At 32.7% G+C, this 25,135-nt stretch overlaps 1 protein-coding gene across 2 annotated transcripts; it reads right to left on the bottom strand.

Moving 5' to 3' along the window:
- Positions 1-7,703: 7,703 nt before the first annotated feature.
- On the bottom strand, positions 7,704-22,384 carry LOC101265636 (uncharacterized). 2 transcript variants are annotated; one of them, XM_010321885.4, is made up of 12 exons: positions 21,914-22,384; positions 21,626-21,787; positions 20,057-20,174; positions 18,924-19,020; positions 17,877-17,983; positions 16,149-16,271; positions 15,681-15,834; positions 15,066-15,126; positions 14,589-14,971; positions 12,281-13,847; positions 9,620-10,026; positions 7,704-8,286 (listed from the first exon to the last, which is right to left on the bottom strand). In XM_010321885.4, exons 2-11 carry the CDS (start codon positions 21,751-21,753, stop codon positions 9,780-9,782), a joined length of 2,985 nt encoding a protein of 994 aa, XP_010320187.2. In that variant the 5' UTR covers positions 21,754-21,787; positions 21,914-22,384; the 3' UTR covers positions 7,704-8,286; positions 9,620-9,779. The 2 variants fall into 2 exon arrangements, with proteins under 2 accessions (XP_010320187.2, XP_010320188.2); XM_010321886.4 differs by having other exon boundaries at positions 21,626-21,801; positions 21,914-22,137.
- Between the last annotated feature and the right edge of the window lie 2,751 nt (positions 22,385-25,135).

Genomic DNA, 25,135 nt, shown 5'->3' with positions numbered 1-25,135 from the left:
CTATTTTAAAAAAGTTCATTTGTGTTGCAAAATTGGACAAATAAAAACGATTATGTCCAACTTTTAGAATTATTAATAGTTTAAATTTGTAATTAACGTCTTAAAATGATATTTCAGTAACATATAATTTTGTGTCAGTCACAATCAGAGACTGAACCTTTTTGGAAAACAAGACAGGCTAAGGGACAGCTGTTATTTAATGGGATAAGAGTAAAGGAAAAGAAAATATTAAAGTACTATGTTGTAAACGTGTAAGTACATTATAATTAATTTGTTAACTGGCCCTAGAACGTGCAGCTTCTTTCCCATTCAGATTCTTTTTTTTTCTTCTTCTTTACAAATTACTCTTTGCCCGGAATAAACGGTTTGATTTTCATTTTATTGAAAATAATTTCCATGTTTATGAGTTTTTATAGTAATAATATATTAATCTATTAAAGAATGATAAAATTTTTACATTGTTGGTTAATGAGTGGCTGAATTAGGTGGACAGTTCCCTTTCTTTGAGTTAGCTTTTGGAGTAGTATCATAGCAAGACTCATTTCACTCGTTGTTGAAGAGACTAGATGTTAAGCACTGAACGTGAAGTGAGGTGTTAAAAAATGATAAAAGTCTAATATCACTAATTAATGAGATGTGTAGATTCCTTATAAGATTTGAAATTTTGAGCTAATTTTTAGAGTGTGAATTAGACCTGATATTTTTAAAATTTTAAAATTTACTTTTAATATATGAGATAGTTGTAACTTTTTATCTATCATGTAAATCTAATCAAATTTTCTGATCATTAAATATTATTCAATAAGAAAAAGATAACATATTCTGATAAAATTTAAAATAACGTATTCTAATAAAATTCTTACCAAAATGATTTTTCTTTTTTTGTGGTGTTCCTTTCCTTCTTAAGCAAGAAAGTATTTATTTTCTTGTTTTTTTTTTTATTTCACACACCACAAGAAATATTTTGTTTTGACTGTTGTTTGTTATTCCAAAAGATATAATCCAATATAATCCAAAGGAAAAGTAATTTGCACGACAAATTAATACACGAAATTAGAGACGTGGTTCCAAAAACCCAAATTTTATGTGATTTACCAAGTTTCTTCTGTTTGGTCAACAACGTCGTATTCCCGCGTAGGATCCAACAATTTTTTTTTTAAAAAAAAACGTGTTTTGTTTTCATTTTTTGTCTTGTGGTTAATTACAATACACAATAAACAACAAATATTGTTTGCTTTAAAGGGAGAATACCCTACGCATCTCTAGAAAACGGTTGCTCTTCATCACCACAAATAGTACTCTCTACGTCTCAAATTATTTATGGCTTTTTATTCTTTTAAACGTTTCTTAAAAAAAATATAATTTGCTTCAAAATAATAGCGATGTCTCCTTTTTCGAGGGATCAAATTTTAACTAACTTTCATGATCAAATTTGATATATATATAAATTATATAAAAAGTATTATATATTGTAATTTTTACCGTATTGTCGTAATAAAAAAAAAATTGTGACATTGTTCTTGCTTTGTCTGCTAATAGTATTTATACAGCAAACACAAGAAAAATTGGTGTACGTGTAAATAAAATGATCAGAAAATTTAATTTTCAACTCTTTTTTTTTTTGGCTATTCGAAATATTTTATTTTGATCCAAATGATTGAAACTTTTAATAAAAAAAATGGAGAAATTTATGGTGAGTGAGTTTATGATACCCTGCTACATTTTCTTTTAACTCGTAAGGTAACTTAAATCACCCTTCAAGATAAAGATAGAGTAGAGGTTTGGTTATTTTTATGAATTTGTAAAAACACATAATTGGTATATAAGTTATAACTACGCAAAATTATTATTGCACGTTTTGCCCAATGGGTTGATTTTTAACTTTTTTAAATATAAATAAATTGGTTTTAATTTTTATCCTTTAGCAAATAAACTTACATTCCACGAAATAGTTTTTTAAGAAATCCAAATTACTTTTGTTAAAGAATGACAAAAGTCCCATATCGGTGATTAATGAGATGGGTGGACTCTTTATAAGGCTTGGGCAATCCTCCTCCCTTTGAGCTAGCTTTTGGGGTGTGAGTTAGGCCTAAGACCTAATTTCACATGGTATCAGAGGACGTGAGATGAGGTGTTAAAGAATGACAAAAGTCTCATATCGGTGAGTAATGAGATGGGTGGACTCTTTATAAGGCTTGGGCAATCCTCCTCCCTTTTGAGCTAGCTTTTGGAGTGTGAGTTAGGCCTAAGACCTAATTTCACACTTTGATGGATACAATTTATAAAATATTATAATTCAAAAATATAAATCTATATCTCAAAAAAGTTATTTGTCACGAGGGGCAGAAGTGCAAATCACATTTTATTTGGTCCTAATTATTAAAGGTACGAGATGGACACCAAAATTATGGAAGTGAATCTAAAAGTGTGTGTAAAATTTCCTTCTATTTATTCATTATATATAAAAAAAATTATTTTTATTTAACATTTGCATATTAAGAGAGAAACATATATTTTTTTATGTTTTATTTTTCAAGATTCAAAACAATACATTAATTAATATAAATTGATGGTAAAATATTTATTATAGACATCAAATTTTCGTGAAACTCTACAAGATAAACTCAATTCTATTAGACTTCTTAGATGCTATTCTACCATATACCCTAGATATGTTTATATAAAAGAGAATATATAATATATTCTCTTTGCGAAGACATCTTGAAATTAATTTCAAAAATTTTAAAAATATTTATAAAGAGATTAAAATGTGACAAACTCTTCTTGACAATCAAATATGTCAGGAAGATCCACTAATTTTTTTTTATGGAAATTAAATAAATCTTAAGTAGGTCCTTATCATGTTTGTTCGAAAAATACGTCATAACAATTCTTAAATCACGGAAAATCTCATGATAAAAGAATTAAAAAAATGAAGGAATAAAGCATTTGAGTACCCAATATTTTACCAATAAAATTATATTTCTTCATATTTTATTTGTTATTGAAATTTATATTCTTATCACAATAAAAATTGTTGAAAACCTTCATATTAATTATTCAATGTTCCTTTGAGAAATATACAAACGATACACTAGAAAATAAACATGTATAAATAAATGGAGGAAATAGATTACAAATTGTGTAAGGAATTGATAATCAGCGCTTCAATTTCAAGCAAATTAGACACCGTTTTGAACAGATCAAAATATAAATTAAATCAAATCAAAAGAAAAAAAAAATTGTCATTGCCTTTTGATATATACATGAACCTTTGGATCTCTTTTGACATGAGAAAAGTATTAAATATAGTAATTATAAAAGGGTTCGAAAATTTATTTTACGTAACAAGTTCAACTTCTATGTGATATAAGTATATATCTCATTGATGATTTTTTTGGATTTCGTCACTTTTAAGTATTGGGATAAATAAAATGAGACAACGATACGTTAAAAACTTGTCTAATCATAGGAATTTGCAGGACAAGTTATACTCTTCAACTATTTTATCGTGTAATATTAATTATTCACCAATATAAGTGTATTAGCTAACTTTGTTTATCAAAACTTAATTGTTAGGTCGCATTTTTTGGATGTTTTGAAGGATGAATTAATTTTTAGTGCATGACACCAATGATACTTCTTTTTGCTAGTAAAATTAGACACTAAGAGAAATTACTTTTAGTTCTTTAGGCATGAGCCTTAAAAGGATATTTGATTTATCTCTATTTTTACTAACATCATGACATAACCAGCCTTGACCACAAATGCTCTAAATAATGACATTTATTTCTTGATACAGACCCATGACATTAATATTATAATCTTAATTATCTTAACGTGTGGAAATATAGAGTTACCTAAAATTATTGTCCATCAAAGTCAAATGTACAACAGACCATAGTACCAACTCATGAAGGCTCTAGTTACCTAGCTAGTGCTACTTCAACGTTTGAATATTTCTCCAAAGGTATAATACGTAAATATATATTTTTATTTGATTTCAATAAATATTTACGTTTTTAATTTTAGATATTCACAAGTAAAATTAAATAAATTGTTCTAAATTTTAATTTTGTATTCGACGTGGCATTCTATGTGTATTATATTACGTAGACCAAATATATCTAATATTTACTTATCTAATTTTATACAAATTTAAATATTTATTTTTGCATATACAAATTTCAAAAACCTAAATATTTGTCGAAGCCAATTTATATTCCCTCGTGTTTTGAATGCCTATTTATTCAGCAAAAGGCTGTGTATCATTAAAGTAGGCAAGTATATTAACTTTATTTTTTAACCAAACTTGTGTGACACATGTCCTCGACTTTACCTTAACATAAAATGTTCTATGAATATATGCCGTGTATTATTAAAATAAACTATAGTACTAATTTTTACAATATATTCTATTAGTTCATAATTATTTATATTTATATTGACTTGACATACTATTTAAGAAGTAGTAAATAAAATAATAATTTTATCAACCCTAATCATTATTATAGTAATCTCATGTTGGGAATGAATTAAAAATAATTTAAAGAAATATTAATAATAAGGATATAATTAGGTTATAAATGATAAATTATCTCTTTATTTTTTTAATTGGATTGAAAATAAATATGAATATGAATATCTAGTTTTAATATAATAGACAAGTAAAAATAGACAGAGCCACATAGAGGTAGTATATATATAGGCAAGGTTCATTTTTTACATGGTTCATAATATATAGTTAGAAATGCGTTTTTGGTTGTTAAATTTTTTTTTCTAATTTATTAGCAACAATATTCCAGTTCTTCAACCACCTATCTCCTAGCATATAGAAAAGAAAATGGAAAAAGTTAAAAGAATAAAAGTTGGACTTTATTTTTAAGGTTGAAAATACTGTGTATTCATTTTCATTAATTATAAAGCTTTATATTATAATTTCATAAACTAAACCCCTCTGATCGGCCCTTATAACAAACAACTAATTATTCTAAAAAAGTTAATAACAGTAATAAGTCAGTAACTTATAACTCACTTTGGATATAGTATGAAAATTAGATGTCTAATTAGGCCTTCGATGAAAAGGCTGGAAATAATCACGCATGCAAAAAAGGGTATAATTTTCCAACATGGTCCAGCAAAAAACAACGTAATTAGCCTCCGTAGACATTAAAAAAAATTAGAACTTTACTAGACGTGTTTAACTTGAGTTAGACTATACAAGGTGTGTTGAATTTCAATTAGGATTCTTGAAAGCTATTTAGCCCTAAACCCTAGTTTATGCCTAAATAAAGAATATAATATTTCTTTGAAAAGACATCTCAAATATTCCGCATATTCATGGAATATTCATAAAGACATCAAATTTAAATATTCTAGTTCGAAAAATACTGTCAGAAATACGTCACTAATGGTCTCGAATCTCAGTAGAATATCTTAGTGAGATTAGAATCAAGGAAGGAATATATTTTTACTCATACGCTGCTGATGACCCTCAAATCTTAGTTTAAGTAGAATTAAGGGAGAAATAAATTTGTACTCACAATCTTGATTAATAAAATATGTTTCTTCATATTTTATCTGAGATTACAATTTATTTTCTATTACCTTAAAATTTGTTAAAAACAGTCTCATTTCCGTCATTTGCCGATATCACCATTCACCAATCACAAGTAATATAATCACTACTAGAAAAAAAGATTTTTCGTCCACCACGTATCAATAGAAAATTTATGTCGAAAAAAAAGATTTTTCTACTCATTTATCATCGAAACAATACACCTTCATAAGTTTTTTCCATAGAAACATCACTATTTTTTATATTCTCATAAATTTAATTAAAATATATATGAAAATAGCTGGTGAACATTTCCCAGTGGAAAATAAGTGGCTTTTAATAGCAAATTTAGCCTAAGTCAAGTCAACCTATACCAGGTTTTCTTAATATTCATTAACCATCGTTAATCATGGTCAAAAGTATCTTTAATTTTGATGCTAAAATAATGAAAAGATGTCGTAGAGATAATGTCTTCATTAGGAGAAACTGAAATTAGGAAAATTTGATACAAGAAAGGGGCGTAACAATTAAGGGGTATGGGTGATTTATTCATGTATTAATGTCAATATAATTAATATCATATTTGATAATAATTAATTGTTTTGTATCAAAAGTCAGCACATCAAATACATGTGTTTAGTTATTATTAACAATCTGCCATAATTAAATTACGATATAAATTGAGTCAAGTTATATAATAATATTTGGGATAATGTACTAGTTACTCCTCAACCTATGCCCGAAATCTCAGAGACATATATATATTATATTAAGGTCATATTACCCATGAACTTATTTTATTATTAATTTTCTATCTTTTTTGGTCTACGTGGCACTATTTTGTGGGCCAACGCTGGTTGACTTTTTTTTCAAGCCACTGGCACGTGGGTCGAAAAGGGATAGAAAATTACTTATAAAATAAGTTTAAGGGAGATTTTGAGCATAGATTAAGGGGATAATCGTGTATTTTCCCATAATATTTTATGCAAAGTTAAGACACTTTACATAATTTTCTTCTTCCATTAAAAAAAAGTTATTCTAGGCACCCCACAAGCATCTTGCATGTTCCCACCTCCATTGTTTAGTGACAAGAAGAATGAGCAAAGCATGTGCCATCAGATGATCAGTGATTAATCCTAACATGCTATCCAACACAAAACCAGTGATTAATCCTAACATGCTATCCAACACAAAACCAGCAAATAGTACATTTGTCATGATGATAGTGGGGTCTGAGACAATTTTGTGTATCAAATTAAAATTTGTTACTTTAAGCTCAAACTATATATAAAATGATCATAACCTTTATGTAAGCTATTGCCTCACCACTAAAGTCGAGTCCTAGACAAACAAATCTTGTTTAATGGTTAGGAATAAAAATTATCACCCTCTTTAGTGAAATTGTATGAGCAAATGCCAAAATCGAAGATATGTTATTGCTACTGACTTTCTGTGAGGTGTTTGTATTTCATTTTTAATTACCAAAACTACCTGAATAAATGAGTTGGTTTTCATACTCTCTGTGTCTATGGTATATACTATATAGGTACTTCTTTCACCAAGAATGGACACTATGGAAAGAAAATTCCAAAGATATTTGCTTTATCTAGTTGGGATGTCATTCCAATTAAAGGATAGATGTACATTCATAAGAAACATAACATGTTAAAGCCAAACTATTATTGAGCCACTTTTAACTTTCTAGGGCAGTACAGCTGTTATTACAGAAATATATATATGGAAGCAGATTTCATGTAAAAGGAAAAATAAGAAAAGCCTTCAATTAAACAGATGAATACACAATAAAAGTGTTCATATTAGACACTTTCACTTTAAATTTTGTAAATTTTGAGTGAGCGTCCTTAAAAACTAAGGTCAATTTCAATTGGGGCTAATAAATCTACTTAAAGAAAATGATGTATTTTATGAAATTAACTACATGCACATAATTTTTTAAAAAAAAATTGAATTGAAGTGTCTAATACAAACATTTTAGTATGTATTCAGGTGCTCAAATACAGCAGGGAATTAGGTCACAAATTAAGGTGTAGGTAAACTACATGAAACTTAACCTCAAAAACATCATGATCAGTTGATTGGGTAACAAGGCAGAAGCTTTGACCTTTTTAAACAAACAAAAAAAAGAAGTCCAGCAAATTAATGAATGTTGCTATTCAGACAACAATTGGTTCGTATTCCACAAATATAAATACCTCAGCAATTGCTCCTAAAACCATATACACATTGTTTTTGTTTCCATAAAACAAACCAAAAGGCAAAAAGCTAAAGTGTTTCACAACTTCTTTTTCACAATCTTTGAACGTTCAACTTCTTTTCTCAATTACACCAATCAAATATTCAAAACGTAGTCCTCCAAGCTCCGAATTAAAATGGAGCCTTAAACACCAATACTCAGCTGATGAGATGTTCAGATAGCAGTAGAATAGATACACGGTGGAAATAAATGCGGCACGTCAGCAACATCTTCGTCTAGTTCCTCATTATGCCAAAGCCTTAATTTCATATTACAGAATACAAACATCTGATTTTTTTTATCTTTCATTCCATTCATATATTCTGTGCAAGATTGGAATCCAAGGCTGTGTTGTTTGACTAGTTTGTGAGCATAGCTACATCTATGAATACACATGGTTTTCTCTTCTACAAAATAATAGAATTCCTCAGCATAATACCTGCATCGATCAATTCTTGCAAATAGAAAACACCACCTGCAAGTGAAACAAAGAGGAAATAAGTGCTAAGATCCGACTTCTGAACAGGAAAATTTCTGCAAGGACACTATTTGCACACTGAACCATAAGGATACATAATATTCTATTCTTTGATCAATTTCAAAATTAAGGAAAACAAGGTTCTACTGATTTAACACCTACCAACCCCAACCATATATGGTACATAAGGTTCTACTGTATTACATCCAAATCAAAACGAAAAAACAGACCATCCATTCAGTAAACCCCATCCAATTGATACAACGAGAAGTCAGATCCTAGTTTTGAGACATCAGGAAAGAGTCAATGGAATGTAACCAGCAGACATACTTTCAAAAAATTGATGAATCATAATCATGAAAGAAAAAGTGATGCAAATAAGGAACATATAACCTCCAGATTCATCTTAATAAAGAGCATAAATACTTCTCAGGGTTTGAACTCCTCTGAGAAGGGGTACCTCCAAAAATTGTGAGGGGAGGTTTTTTTTTATTCTACTTTTTTGGGCAAGACAGCTCTCTGCTCTGGTAAGACTGGCTCATTAAGCCTAGAGTGACAAGTGAGCATCTGCAGGCAACTTTCAGCTTCACACTAGTCTCACCAACAATGACACTAAAGCTTCTATGCATTTATTTTAGATAGATAGCAGTTACTAAAGCCTCTATACACGATAAAACTTCTAGGTTTATGAAAATTAAAAACTTCCAACACGGAAGCACCTCAAAATTCTTGAAGAGTTCATGAAAACTTATGCATGTTAGAGAAGGCAAGATGAGGGAAAGAGAAAGAGGAAAAAGAACCAAACAAGTAAAACGGGAATGCTAAGCTTAGCAATATGCATTTGGCCTCATATCCCAAACACCTTTACTTCGTTGACAGGAGGCTTATATGTTGCAAACTGAGACAATACATGACTTAAAGCAATTTGTAGCTTTAAGATATGATACAAGTAACTGCCAGCTTCGCTTTCCAAAAAGCTTGAAAGCTTTTTTTGCTTCGTTTGACTTAAAAGTCCCTAGTAAGCACCGTCTCTGAATATATGCACCAGACTGTCGCATGACAGATTAGTAAGAAGTAACAGATAAGCGCCTCATCTGACACAAATTCTAGTAGGTTATGAAGATCAAAAGATTCAACAAGGAAACAAACAGATTACTGTAGTTCATATAAAGTGAGATATAGACTTCAGTATAACAAGGATATTGAGTTTACATGTTTTTGGACCTCTAATACTTGATTCAGAAGTAGCTGGCACCTCAGGACAATCAAGATTCACTTTGTAGTAAAGCAATAGTTAAAACAGAAGAAATTCACAAATTTCCTTTGTTACCTCAATAACTTCCCATGTTGCGATCAAATAAAATGCAAGGACAGACAATCTACCCAACGAACCAGCAGCAGCAAAGCACGTCCGGTAGCCAGTGATACTCTCAGAAATTGGTCACTAGAGCAGTTCTTTCTTACATGAACATTGACTATATCCCTGAACACTATTGGACTGAAAAAATAGCAGATGTTGCAGACGCTTCTGCAATTAAAGACACAGGTTGACGAGCCTGCAAACAAGCACCTATCTCGAATGGGCGCAGCTCAGATCCATCAAATAGAAGGTTTACACCAGGATATATCTCCTCTTTATTCTCAGCATCATCTTTTTCAACCTTAGCAGTAGTTACTGAGGGAGATTCCTCAATTGGCCTGGTGGCAGCCTCGTAAACAGGAGTCAGAGCATATGATCTGCAAATTCATATGAAAAGCATGATTACAGAAACTAGGAAAGAGGAAACTGAATGAGCCATATGGAATTTCCAGCAACTTTTCTGCTTTGCTTCAGAAACAAAGTTACATAAGCGTCTAAGATGGTTCACAACAGCAAAACATCCTCTATAGATTGATTTTACTACTGTTCTTGTTAAAGAGACTTTATTGTCCATCCTCTTCTTTTTCAGGTGCAGTGAGTTATTCAGATTCTATTGAGGCCTATCTGGCAGAGTTAGATTTCCATGAAGTCTAATTGAGAGATGTTAGACTAACTTAATATTCAAAAATCAAGCAGTCATTTATAAAAGTTCAAGCAACACAAGCCAAGTCTCGAGTTTAAAAACAAAATAAACTTTGCACGCAATCAGGTAAAGGACATCTAATTAGCTTCACCAGCTGCTTGGCATCCTTGAAAGTTAAATGCCGGAAGCAGGTTAAGAAGTTTGAATTCATCTTCGCCATCAAACTGGAAAGACTATATTGCAAACCATTATGTGACATGGTCAGAGACCAAAAATGTCAAAGGCTTCCAGAGATCTACTAAGAAAGAAAAAGAGACTCGATATGCCATGACATCACCGATTAGCGAACTATGTCTCAACTCAATGAAAGTGCATATCCAGAAAGTGAACTGTTCCATATTTATTCTGTTTTAAGTGACAAACTTCCATAGCTGGTCAAGAAACTGCTGCATGCTTCAATTGCAACATCAGAAGCCTTTTACATTGGTTATCTCGAATTGAGTTATGTCCCAAGTTTCTTGTCCCTCTCTAAGCATGTTGAGCACAAAAGGTAGCAGTTAGCATCTAATATATATATCACGAAAACGTGTTCCGCAATACTCCGGCTCTGCAAGCTTCCCAAGAAACATGTCCTATACCAAGAAACTATACATCTCAAGACACCAATTACTCAATAATGATCATCAATGACTGTTTCTCCATCGATTAGCACGAGAAATGAATTTAACAAGGAACTCGAAGTAAAATACCCTCCTTTATTTCGTCCTACTGACAAACTGCAAGAAAACATACTTGTATTTCCACAATGCCTACCGCTAAACAAGGAACATAACTTCATCCCATCCACCCTTACCCTAAGAGGTTTCTGTCCTGATGAGATGAAATCCACAGGAAAGTGCTTATAGAACAATAAGAAACCACCAGTAAGTTGACATCTTATGTCTCAGATGGGCAAATCAGTGTAGTTATCAGCTTCACAAGCGAATGATTTTTTTTAGATATCATGCTAATTACAATAATTTCCCCCTCTAAACTCATGAAATCAAATTACTGAAACATTGAAAGGGTGTTAGGATCGAATTCACGCACACACACTTTATGAATGAAGAATACAGGAACTTTCAAGAGAAAGAGATGAGAGATCTAGAGAGAGAAAGAGAAAATCCAATATTTCGTGGTAACACCCCGTAAGTAAACTTCCACCGCGGTGGGGTATATTTATATTAATAAATCAGAGCATTTTTGGTTACAGAGAATAAATAGAGAATAAATGGTAAACAGTTATATATATTAATCAGGCTCCACAACCTAACAAAGGGATCAGCAATCTGGATCAAAGTAAATAAGTCCTTGACAATCTCCTGCAGCTTTTGATCAAGGTATAAGAGGTCCGGTTGGCAACAACTATGTCTTCTGCTCCTAGTTTTAGTCTCACTCATTGCAGCACACAAGCAAACAAAATATTGTTCAGATAATTCATTTCCTATCTCAATAGTCAAATGATTATTCAGAAAAATCTAATTTCATTCACATTATTATGTTTGTTAAAATGTTTTGTTTAATAAATTATGTTTGTTAAAGTATTTCACCAAATAAAAGCCTCCTGTTACTTGTAAGCAATTTTATACAACTGTTTTTGCCTTTCCAGTTGCACTTTGGTTGCAATTTATACAGCTGTTTTTGCCTTTCCAGTTGCACTTTGGTTTTGCACAGAGAGTTAAAAAAAATGATTCCCTTCCAATTTTGTGCTACAACTATCCTTCCACCGAACTTCAGTGAGACATGCAATGCAAAAGTGACAAACTAGCTTGACGATCCCTTACTTAGACTCAAGACAGATGCATAAACTAGTGACAAGCCCTTTGAGAACAGCACTATATATTACGCATATCAAAGCTTAAGTGTAATATATCAGAAATTCTAAATATGAGAATATATAAAGAAAGTATAACCAATCTAAAAAATGTGAGAGATTTATCAAAATGCACCTTAGAATATTGCCATCAAAACTCAGAACTTCTGTTCGAGATCGCTGTCGATGAGCAAGTTTTAGTCTGTGGTGTTCGCTAGAGACACCAGAAATAGGAGAAGAAGGATCAACATTGGGGTTCCACCTTCCACTCGCATAGTTCATAAAATGCCGGGGTGATTCCTTTGGCTGTTCTTTCTGGTAAAGGAACTTCGCTGTTGGACCTGTGGCCTGATACTCGGCACAAACATCTCGCAATTTCTTTCTTAACTCTTGCATTGCATCATGGTGCTCTCCAAATAAATCTGTTTGGAGTAGTTGTGAGGAAACTAATCTCTTACATATATGATTGCACAATTTTGGACTAAACAGTGGAATACCGAATTCTACACTTAGTGGAACCCATTCATACGTATCATCATCAGGTGCGATATTTTCTTCGACTCTATCTTTGTAAAGTCTTAACAGGCGAATAAAACCAATAGTCCATAAATTAAGCTTGTTAGACAGACTAGCTAATAGCAAATTCAGATTGAAAGTTTCTTTTGCGGACAGTCCTAGTTCCTCCCCTACTTGAGCTGTTGAACCGTCAGAATTCTTCAAGGGCAGGGGAATATCCAATGTAACAGTTTTTCCAGCCTCATCAAGATCAAATCTGCTGAGGGGAAGCACAAGGACAGCAGACTGCTTGAGTAATGAGTTTATACAATGTAAAAGTATACTTCCTTTTACCAAATTCCCTTCAGGCTTCCCCCCCAAACCTCCAACGGAAGATCCATCCCATGACCATAGAAGTGCTTTCTCACAGCCAGCTAATGGGGCAGGAAGCATTCTTAACAAGTGACCTTTCATCAGAACAACTGATAGAGGTCCAAAAGCTGTAGCAGAATATAGCACCAACTTCATCCAGGGTGTCATAGAAGAATGGGAGGGAGGTCCAAAATGAACAGGGCCTTTTGGTCCTGGCAAAACTGAAGAAGGGGGGAGGGGAACCATGGATACAACAATGTCATAGTCACGCATAAACAGACGATCTAAAGTAGCCGGTGAGAGAGCAGCCAAGCTTTCACAGCGGAGTATATCCACACGGTATTTTATCTGCTTCCTCACTTCTTTATCAGCATCTAAGTTGTCAGCAGATGCTTTTTCATCAGTCTCAGAACTGATCTCCTGTTTTAACTCCCAGTCTGATTGATCTGTTTCTTCAGATCTTTTTCCTGATAGAGTTTCTTCATCCTTAGACAATTTGGGTGTTTCAGAATTTAGCAAATCTTCATTATTTAGCTCAGATATATCTTTAGGGGCATCCCCTGAATTTTCAGAAAATGAAATATCCTTTGACATTGAATTAGCATCCTCACTTCTTGAAGACATAATGCCAGTCTTTTCTATTTCTTCAGCTGGAACCCCACCTGATGTGAGACATTCCAGGATGCACCGAAGACTAAATGCATGATTGGCGAACTCTTGCAGTTCACCTTCAAATTTGGCCCCCTCAAGTGTGCCCAAATCTTTACAGAGATCTGCAATACTAGCATGACCTAGTTTTCCCGCTTCATACAAAGTCACAGCATGAGATTTTAGACCTGCAAAACAGTTACTACAGACTTCAAAATGCATTGCAGAAGATATTGCGGCGTAAAAAACTGATACTATAATACTGCAAACATAGAAATGCATCTGATAAAAACCAATGAACTTGAGGTCTATCCATGAAACATGTCAACAGCATCAAAAATAAAAACACAAATGAAAGATTTGGTGGACAATATATTTAGCAAATGGAAACAGTTGCACAACTTCAAGAATTTACAGTAGGGAAAACATCAAACAATGAGGTCCCTACAATGTAATCAGGAGAAAGATATTTGACCTACACACGAAAAGTGCTCTAAACCCAGAACAAACAATCTTGAGCTGCGGCACAAAGATGCTAATATCTAATTACATACAAACTTTTTTGGGAAGATCTGTCATGTTTCCCAAGAATAAACCAAGCTTTCTCATAGCACTTGCAGAAAAACTGGCTTTCACATATAACTATACTGTTCATTGGCAGCAACTCAGTAGCAATTCATTAGGAACTCCAACAAACATGAGTAGTTTCAGCTCACACAACACCATCCATAGCATCCACAACACAAACTTCAATAGTTATACCATAAAATTATCCAAAAACTCCACTTTATTTACAAACACCAGTGAAAATTGTTCTTTATGATGCATTATTGAATTGAAACACCAATTCAGGACCAATTTAATTTATGGGGCTTGTCAAAGTTGCGCGAGAATATGGAACATGAAAATACAGCTGAGAGAAGAGAAACCTGGTGATACAGATCCCATCATAAGATAAGAAGTTATATTAGCATCAACAAGAAAAGCAACCCGAGCATAACCAGAACTCCTGCTATTATTTTCTGTCCATGGAATTTCTACTTGCTGAAAAGCACTGCCATCAGCAGACACGTTTGCAGAGCCCAAGCTGGCATGAGAACCATCTTCCTCGTCACTCAGAAGGCTCTTAGGTGACCCTGGGACATTAGGTTCTTGCAGAATAGATGCAGGGTCTATTAATTTGACAGCCCATCCCAATCTGCAAGCAAAAGATGCAGCTGCTTGAAGTTGAGAAAGATCAGCCTGTAGTGTTGCAGCTAATTCAGCAACAGTTGAATTCTCACTTGAAACCACAAAAACAGCATACAGCAACCTGGATTATGAAGGTGACATATTATATATTGACCACTGTGTAAACCACATGGAAATATGATATGAGATTCCTGAGTTGATGGAAAGTGCCTTACTCCTCAATTGGATCTTCATAGGACTGTTCTCGGTTAGAAACAAATCCTTCAAGCCTTGAAACTGCAATGTTTTGTGTATGAAGAACTTACAATCTCAGATAACAGAATTTGATAGATAGTACAAAAGTTGGAGAGATATTCAGAAGTTATACACAAGTTTATGTTTGTTTATAATTGGAATGTTTAAGTAGATCCAACCGTGGACTAATTTAGGATTTTTTATGTAAATTTGGGTTCAGGGGTCAGAACTAAGTTAAATGAATATGATATATGCATGACATCATGTTGAAGAGAAAGCAATTGAACTCAAATATAAATAGACCACATAAGATGTTTGCTTGCATGGGATTTGAGAATAGGACCAATCAGATCCAAACAAAAGATATGTTTAAAGAATACTAACTCCTTATTCTGCACTTCAGGTGGTTGGAATTCGGAAAGAAGTCAGATGAAAGTAAATTTTAGGTGCAATATTCATTACCCCCATGTAATTTACTAGATGATAGTACAAAAATAAAATGAAGAAAGATTTACCATGAGTAGTAATAAATATTGATGGATCTATTTCAAATATTACAAATAGAAACATAAATGGTATCTAAATGTTCGAATTACCTTTAAAACGATCATCAGGATAGACAGGAACATCAAAATAGACTAGTCCTCGCAGATGAAGACCCTTTATAATTTCAGGATTGAAAAGAATGAAAGAGTTTGCTTCTTCCTTGCAGATTTTATCTATTGTTGCTGTTTCTTCTTCAGTCAGTTTCTGTGAAAACAACACTCATATGTCAATTGCAAAGTCAATAAGTCAAATAATTTATCTATTTTATGATGGTGGAGTTCAGGCCAACTTGCGTACACCTCAATCATTCACCTGGGTACATGCTATCTCCTACCAGCACAGGTACTAGGTAACTCTGCCTACCAAGGCTTAGGCAGATGGAGAATCACCCAGTATTTTTTTTCCTCCGATGAATGTTCTCTCCACACCCTTGGGTGCAAGTCAAATGATTTACTTTTTCACTAATATAAGTTTAGAAGCTTCAGAAATGTGAGTGATTGAATGAGATGTCAACTTGCCTTGAATTCTTCTAGCGTAAAGTTGACAAGACAAACTCCCCACCATGGCTCAATAACAAAGTCCACTGGTTGTGTAGGCAATAGTTCTTTCGCTATTGATTTATTAAGCTTCCACATAATTTTCTGCCAAGATCCAAAGTAACTGAAATTAATTAGACGAACAAGAAGAAAAACCATAGACTAGCCACAGAGCTCATAAGGGTGATATTTTAAATAGATCTTCCCTGAATGCCAACAATTTGAGCAAAGGGACTAAGGTATTCGAATAGCACTCTTAATTTGTCTTTCTAGACAAAACATGTATTATTTTCTTCCAGTAATAAATACTTTCCTCTTTTGAATTACCTCATAAAGAGGGGATATTAACAAGCAGGAGGATATACAAAACTTCTGGAAGGGCTGGAATGCTGCCAGGAGAACTATACCATAAACCATTATGTCTTCTTCTTATTTTGACAGTTTGTAATGAATGAACATTGTTTCATGAAAGTGAAATAGATATTGCTAACTATAAAAAAAAATTGTTTCATGTTTCTTTTTGATGTAAAGAGAAAATACCCACATGTATAAATGACTGAAACAATTTGTTAGCTAAGAGGAGTTGAGCAAATTTTCATCTCTATACATATTTTTTTATGACCAAAAAATCTGTCGGGGGCAACCCTTAGGACCAACCGCAGCCTTTGAAACTCGGAGATAATAGGTACACCCCTCTATGCTTCTCCGCTTAAATACCAAGCTTAATTTGCATGGCACAAGGCTCGAATCTGTGGCCTAATTCAGAAATCCCTAAACCTTTGCCGCTTGAAGCCCAGAGGGCATCTTGATACATAGGTTTAACACCATCATGGATTCATGGTGTGGTGTCAATAAGATTCTGATTTATCACAAAGAGATCATGAAAGTGGGCATCCTTGTGTATGGGATTAGCAGAAATGAAACTCAAGAATGATTACTACCGGTAACTTTCTAATGTTGGTGAGTCCACCGTACATGATCACCTTATTCAGTTAAAGAGCAACATTGGAGGGTTTCACTAGTCTAATCACTTGTATCAATATTTCCGCAAGCTAGTTAGGCCATTTATGAAGTACAAAGGGAAGTAATTCGTGATTCAGAAGCAGTGAAATAAAAATGGGAAAGAATCTTCTTTTCCAACAGCAAGTGCATTGATCCTTCGGCCAAAAAATACGTGCCATCGATAATGTATTTGCCAGTGCAAATTGCAAGCATAGTAGTTGACTTGGTGCAGCAAGCAGTGGAGAAAACTAACAGCAAAAGGAAATTGAGAAATGACAATAAATTCTATTTCCAAATGAGATAAATTAAGCAGCAATGAAAACAGCTATAATCTGCAAAATGGCAGTTTTTTTGTTAAGAGTAAAAGATACATAAAATAATGAGTCAAAACTGTTCCGTAAAGACCCTAATATCATGACAAAGTAAGACCATCACAAAATAACCCTAATTCTAAACATAATAAAACAGTTTAAAACCTAATATAAATCCTACAAAACCCTTCCAAAAAAGTACAACTTTCAGCAGTACTCTGACTTTCTAAATCCTACCAAACTGTCCCATAAAAACAACTTCCAGCAGTACTTTGACTTTCTATTCTACTCCTTGAATATAATAAGTTCAAAAAAGCCTGCTTTCATGGAACATCATAACCTTTATGAAAATCTGTCACGGTAAATTCGAACACTGGTAAATTCTATTTGACAGTACCTTAGATCTGCACTTGTTCATGATGTCAATAAATTCATTTCTTCCAATTCCGGTAAGCCGTAAGGCATCTGCAGCACTAAAATTTGGGATGCTGTCATAGGGTTGCTCTGCAATCATCATAACAGAGAGTCAGAACCCCATTAGACTGGTAATTGCAAAGAACCTGAAATTTCTGTGGAGAATCTAAGTGTCTGGAGCAAGAATTACATGTTAACACTTCTAATCAATAGAATTATGACGTTGAGGAACAGTCAAGTGCAGGAAACTGTGCAGAAATCCTGGTATGAACATTTGAAAGTAAACACCAAATAATTCTTGGACGGCACATGTCAAGTAGTATTCAATAAAGAGACCATATAGGGCAACATAGTGCATAAGACACAAGTAGAAATGTAGAATAGCTTATCAAAGATGAGTAAATTCTCCCTCCATATAAATTTAAATCACATCCTATCTTTTTTGAAATGTCCGAAAATGTTAACTTACTCGCCTAACAATATTATCTCAAGAGCCTAGATATTTAACTATCCAGTCATTTGAACTGATGTATTTCTCCATCTAACTGACTTGTTAACCATCGCTTCAATATTGTTATCCATTACTACTAATATAATACACAAGTCAAACTAATAAGAAGTACTATCTTAAACTCCATGCCTAATCAAATGGTGTCAAAATGAGATGTACAACCAGCTTTTACAACAATAGCGCAAAAACGTGTGAGGAACACGGACTTTAATGAGGAGCATTCCTGACAAGAATTCTCATACTGCAGTAATCAGAAAAGGTGGAGCAGTCTGGATCATAAGCACAATAGAACTATTAAGCCCTTCAAAGAGTTCTCTTTCAGAATACTAGCCTCAAACAAGTAATTAAAAGTGCAAGCATTCCAACTGCATATAAACTTCCACAAATGCCCAGAGGGAAGATATAATTTTTTTTGTTGAAAAGTGCAATCATCTTGAGCCAAGAGAATTTAGGACATAATCCAACTACGCTATATACCCTCAATAGTCAATTCTGAACTAACATGATAGGAGGCTATACCGTTTTTCATGACTTCAAAAATCATGTCGCAGTAGTATCTGAAAGGAGTCACCCTCATGACACGGCAAACATACTCCGCTAGGTGATATGGAAAAAGCTGCAAATAGAACATAATGACATCAAATTATTCTGCATTAGTCCTAAGGTGCATATCTAAGGTATAACTTTTACAGGTCTTGAAGGAAACAAAGAATCAACAATTGACTAAAAGTTCTCCTTATCTTTAGCTGAACATCTCTTACTCTAATTCTTCTCTCTCTACTAATAACTTCTCTAGTCGATGACATGCCATCTTTGATCTCAGGAGAATAATAAGAACTAAATTAGCAGAGAGTGCACCAACTCGGTATAGAATTGTATGCTTCTTAAGCATCAAGACATTAAGAACAAAATGGAGAACAAATAAAAAAAAAAAAAAAAAAAAGAACCAACATCAAAGGGTGAACGAGTCTATATAGGTCTATATGTACTTATGTTCCAACCCACACAATTCTTTTTTGTTCTCCCCATTCCCCACACAGAAAAAAAACGAAAGAAAGAAGCAAAGAGACTAAATGAAACAGTTTTTGTAAGTCTTTCTTGTTCAGTAAATGATGTCAAATATTGTTTTCTCTTAAATCTTTTGATTACCATCTCTCACAACAAAAACAAGCTTACTTTATGACTTGCAAATTGTATGTGTGAAATCAATACATTGTAAAATTTTAAAAGATAATTCACGATTAAAAAACGACATACATTTTCAATATTCGCTAAGTAAGAACTTATGGAGCTATGCACACTCTTGAGTCACAAAAAGCAGATGATTATCTACGTTGAAGATATATCACATGAATACTGATTCCAAAATATAAGACATGTCATGTAAGAAATAAACTGATTAAACATTGAAAAGTGCATAGCTTCTTTAGTTGGAACTCTATCCACTTATTAATCAGAATAGAAACCAAAAAAAATGTCTTCTTGATTAGAACAAGAATTTTTAAGGAAAAAAACTATATTAATAGTTAAAAACATCTTTTCTTCTTCTTTTTTGCCACTAAATTCTCAAAGTATGACTTATTTTTTAGTAGTATCTAAATCAACAATTTCATGGTACAAGGGATGAGAAACAATTTCCACGCTATACACACCGCCAAGTTCCTTCGGAGATACCGCAACATGTCTTCATAGTATTCAGCTTCTTTACACACTTTACGAGCAAAGCAAGTATTCCACATGAGTCTCTTTTTAATGCAATGTTCAATTATCCTGCATAAAGCCCATTCAGTAAAATATAAGCAAAGTAAATTACTAAATGCAAGAATAGCAGGCGATGGTCCCTGAGCAAAGAAATATTTATAATGAAACATTTACAAGTATTATGCTTAGCCCTGAATCAGTTTATATATTCTAAATTCGAATAAATAGAAAAATGATCATTTTTATTGATCTTCGTACACAACAAAAATACTAAACCTAATTCAAAACTTAATGAAACAAGATATTATAGGGGTGTCTCTTATCTCGCTTTAACCTAATTCAAAGCCTCATGAACCAAGATATTGTTGTATTATATCTTATCTTGTCACAATGTAAATCCGATTAAGTAATTGATAGGCAAATCCCCAATCCCGAACTAGTTGGGACTGGCCGTATGAATCCTCTATATATCACCCTCTATTTGGACACAATTAGGGGTTCTCTGTATGAATTCACTTGTGTGAGTGTGGCATAGCCGGTCCAAGTCAGAATAAAGGAAGAGGATTGAGGAAGGTCCAGCGTACGAATAGTCATTTTATAGTGAGTCCGCGATATTAAACAACAATAAAATAAAGCAGAAGTGGATTACTATCACAAAATGCACATTATTGGGATCAAACTCTTTCCTTAAAGTTCATATAGAGTGTTCATGATATGTTATAGCAGGTGGACCTCCTAAAACTCACACCAGACCTCAAAACATTCATGTCAAGAAAATGAACCATCTCACGACTCACAATTGTTTAGCATTCCACTTTCATATAAACCAAGACAATCATAGTAAACACAATTATTCCAAACTCATTACACATCATAACAAGTTCGCTCAAGAGTGATAGCCTCATTTACACTTTTTAACTTCAAATTTAATTGCAGACAGCCATACAAAATGTTTTACCTGAAGTCAATATATCCTACAAAAGTTCTTACAGATTGCTAGAAAGCTGACTGCATTGCATCATCCTAAAATCCACGACTGAACATATTTTCTTTCATTGAAATTGTTGAATAGCAAAACACCTCATTTTAAAGCTTAATCGGTTAGAGTTGACACACGTTAATTTACTCAATTAGATCTCCTACTCATGCCATAATGTGCCAGCCGGCATTATTCTTTCTCATGGTCAAGCATGTGATTTATTTTAAATTTTGACGAAGGATAGTGATGAGATTTGAAACCATTAACACTACTCTAATACTATGTTGGAGTGTAAAGGCTTAAACTATTAGACTCCACACACTTCTATTTACTTAATTATGTCTTCAACATAAACATATTTGAAATTTTCGCCCTTTGCTTTGATATGAGACACGAGTGAATCAAAGTGTCATAACTTGCGGAGTAACATAAACATGCTTACTTGAACTAATGTAATTATTAATAATAACTTCCAACAACATGAATGGACAAAAGCAGTGGCTCCACTATAAATGTGTTTTTGGGAAAAATGAAAACGAACCTTTTGTGCCAATCTTCTTTGGAATTTAACGTGGACTGAAGCCGCTTCGGAAGATTCTCCCAGGGACATTCTTCTCTAATTGCTTTAAGTACCAACTGTTCCTCAATTGTAGCCGGTATACGCAGCATTTTTAGTTTTTCTCACTCTCCAACTGCCTAGTCCCTGAAATTGATGATCTTCACATTTTCAACAAAGCAATTACAACAAACACAGTGCTCGATCAGACATTACAACCAATGACTCTTCAATTTCATTTTGAACTAAAAGCAGTCAGCGAAAGTGACTGACCTGAATTCGGATCAAGCGAAGCTAAAGTCCGGTCGAGGAAGCTTGACTGTTATCGGGTCGGATCCTGCCGGCGAAGAGTGGCTGAGCTGAATCGGAAGAAGAAAAGAAGGAGCATGTGAAGATCTGAGAATGGTGACCGATTAACTGCAGACAGAGAGAAACTTCACAACAGGAAAGTGGGACCCACTAACTCTTTCATAATTTCTTCTTTGCCGGCACGCCGTTAGTCGCCGTTCTAATTACCTGTAATTACATGACCAATCTTTTCGTGATCCTGTAATTTTCCAAAAGAAAAAGGGTAAAAAATTTAAAAAGTAATCTTATTTTGAGGAATAATTTTTTGAAAATCTATTTGCTTTAGATGAATTCATGGAAAAGTATTATTTATTCATTTTTAGTATTTGATAAATATATTGTTTAAAAAAAAAAAGACTTTTGTGGAGTGTGAATATATGGGAGATATAGTATTACGAATTTAAAATTTATTATGCAATTAGTAATACTTAGATAGAAAAATAACTTTAACTAGTTTTAAAGAAAGGTTAAGTTTTTTGTTTTATTTAGTTAAACTTTAAAATATGCACTTATGTATATATTGATTTTAATTTAAAATGGTTAAATAAAAAAAGGGAAGAGGCGAATGTTTAAGTGTCGTTAATTAATGAGTACTTAATTAAGTATAATTTTTTTGATAAACAAGATTTTTCGAAAAAATAATTTTTTCTTTCTAATAACTAAAAAAATATTTTTCTTGCGATTAAAAATATTTTTTCTTTTTTTGTCTTTTGTCAAATATATCATGTCCTCGTATCTCTACAATGTCTACATATACAAACAAGTTTAAAATTTTGATCAAACAGATTAAAGATGTAATCAAAATAATTCTAAGAAGGTTATCCTCGTAACAAATTTTTAACTAAGTTTTTAAAATATAGAAGACTTCTTTTCTAAACAAATATTATTATTTTTAGTAAAGGTGTTTGGTCAACAAACATTAAATAATAACGATATACAATAACATATTTAGTGAAATTTTATAAAACTCAATCTAAAAATTAGAATATATGCAAAACCCATCAGCTTAAGTGTATCATAGCTTGTTTGATCACCCATACTTCTCTGATCTACCCATAGTCCTTCGTGTACCCCCACAATAAGCCTTAGGCGCTTCCTTATTGGATGTCGGCATCCTTGTCTACACATGTCAAGTCATCTCAATGTCACTTTCCTCAACTTGCCTTTCACATAGGTTAATTACTCCCACATTTTTTCGGATAATCTCATTTCTTATCGTGTCACTTATAATATGCTCACAACATCCATCTCAATATCCTTATCTCTGAAGAATGCATCTTCTGAATATTTGAGTTTTGACTGATCAACACTTCATCCCTACAACAAGGACGGTCTGACCATCACTCATGCAAGAGTGTATATCCAAACCTCCAACCTATCATTAACTATGTCATATATCTCATCAATCAATATTATGTCATTTGCATATAACACACACCATGAAACCTCATCTATAATAGACTAGGTCAGCTCATTTATCACCAAGACAAATAAGAAAGGGCTCACAAATGGTCTTGATATAACCCCCACCTCAATTGAAAAGTGTTTTGTGTCACCTCTCACTGTTCTAATCCGGGTATTGTCTCTTCAAAATCTATGTCATCTCCCTGTACTTTTTTCATAGGGCCATTGTAAGATCATTGAACACCATGTGTAGGTTTTTTTTTTTTTTTTAACGTTTCTTCACTAGTTTACAGACAAGATGGATGACTTTAATAGTTGATTAATCCAACATAAATATAGATTTGATTCTTGAAATTGGACTCTTCACCCTTATCTTTACCATTAAGTCTTAGCAATTTAATGCTCATATAATTCCTATAGTTTTAAATATCCCCTTGTTCTTGTGAAATTGAATCCTTGTACTTTACCTTCATTTGCCGGTCATTTTAGTCATCTTAAAAATAGCATTAATCAACTTACTCAATCACTACACATTTGCATTGGCGGTGTTTTTTAAAGTTTTAGCGAAATCTCATCGTGTCTTATCGTTTTCTCCCTTCTCATCCAACTAACATGTATAACCTCTTCAATCCTAAAATACATACAATACTTTTAGTCCTTTAGAGTGCGCCAATTTATCGAACATAATAACTTTTGTCTCTTTTTTGCTCAAGAGTTTGTGAAATTATTTTGCCACATTTGCTTTATGAAAGTTTCTTACACCAACATAACAACGACATATCTTAAACTTTTTGTCAAATACTACAGCTGCTTGGGTTTTAAATTGCAAGCATCACAAACTTGTGCATTGTTGTGCTTGCTTTAGAATGTTGTTTTGGGAATTGACATTCTTTGAAAAATATTGGTTTATTCAAAAGTGGCTCGAGGGTGAGGAAAGAAAAATATTTGTTTTAGGCTCAACAAAATTTTGAACATAAATTTTATTATTTTACTTTAAGTTAAAAAAATGTGTGTGTATATATATAAAAAATCTCAAATCTTATATTAATAATTAAATATCGATAGAGTTGTCAATATTCGACTGGCCTGGCCTGGCCTAACCTATGCTTTCATAGGGTTGAGCTACAATTTTTGAAGCTCATTTAAGAAAAGAGTTTTTTAGCCAGCCTGAATAAGTCTGCTGATTTGTGAGGTTTGAGAAATATGGATAGGATCACAGGCCAAATAAAAGTTAATTAAAAATTAAAAATAAAATAGAGTATTAAAAATAATAAGAGTCTAAACTCAAAACTATTTAAAGTTTGAAATATTACAATTTCAATACAAATTATGTTTATAAAATATGTACTACATAAATAAAAACTCCCTAAAATTTCTAGGACATCACTACATAGATCATAACCTATGGAATATTGTCATAGTTTTGTGTTTTATTATAATCTTCTGAAAACAATTAGATTAATATTTCTATTTAGCTATTTATATTTTTACTTAAAATCAAACTTAATAGATATTATAAAGATAATTTTATCGCAATAACATTAACACCATGTATTATTGTCTTGTTGATATTAATGATAACATTTTAAAATTATAATTTAATTAAAATTATTATAAAAAAAATACTTTAATTTAAGAAAAGAGAGTAGGCTGTAGCACACATAATTATGTGATCGCGCTGACCTATAAAATTTCAAAGCATGTATGAATTAGTTTATATAGGATGAGCCAATCGATATCCAC

The sequence above is a fragment of the Solanum lycopersicum genome, chromosome 4, assembly GCF_036512215.1.
Source record: "Solanum lycopersicum chromosome 4, SLM_r2.1".
In the NCBI taxonomy this organism is placed as follows: Eukaryota; Viridiplantae; Streptophyta; class Magnoliopsida; order Solanales; family Solanaceae; genus Solanum; species Solanum lycopersicum.
Note: the sequence above shows the minus strand (reverse complement) of the source record. Positions and strands in the feature narration are given on the sequence as shown.

What these genes read in the sequence shown, in the direction of transcription:
- LOC101265636 (XM_010321885.4), bottom strand. Translation starts at nt 21,753, where the DNA reads ATGCTGCGTATACCGGCTACAATTGAGGAACAGTTGGTACTTAAAGCA. An exon ending in TGAACAAGTGCAGATCTAAG is followed by an intron (nt 16,272 to 17,876) that starts GTACTGTCAAAT and finishes GGATCTTGGCAG; the next exon opens with AAAATTATGTGGAAGCTTAA. An exon ending in TTTGATGGCAATATTCTAAG is followed by an intron (nt 10,027 to 12,280) that starts GTGCATTTTGAT and finishes ATGAATTTGCAG; the next exon opens with ATCATATGCTCTGACTCCTG.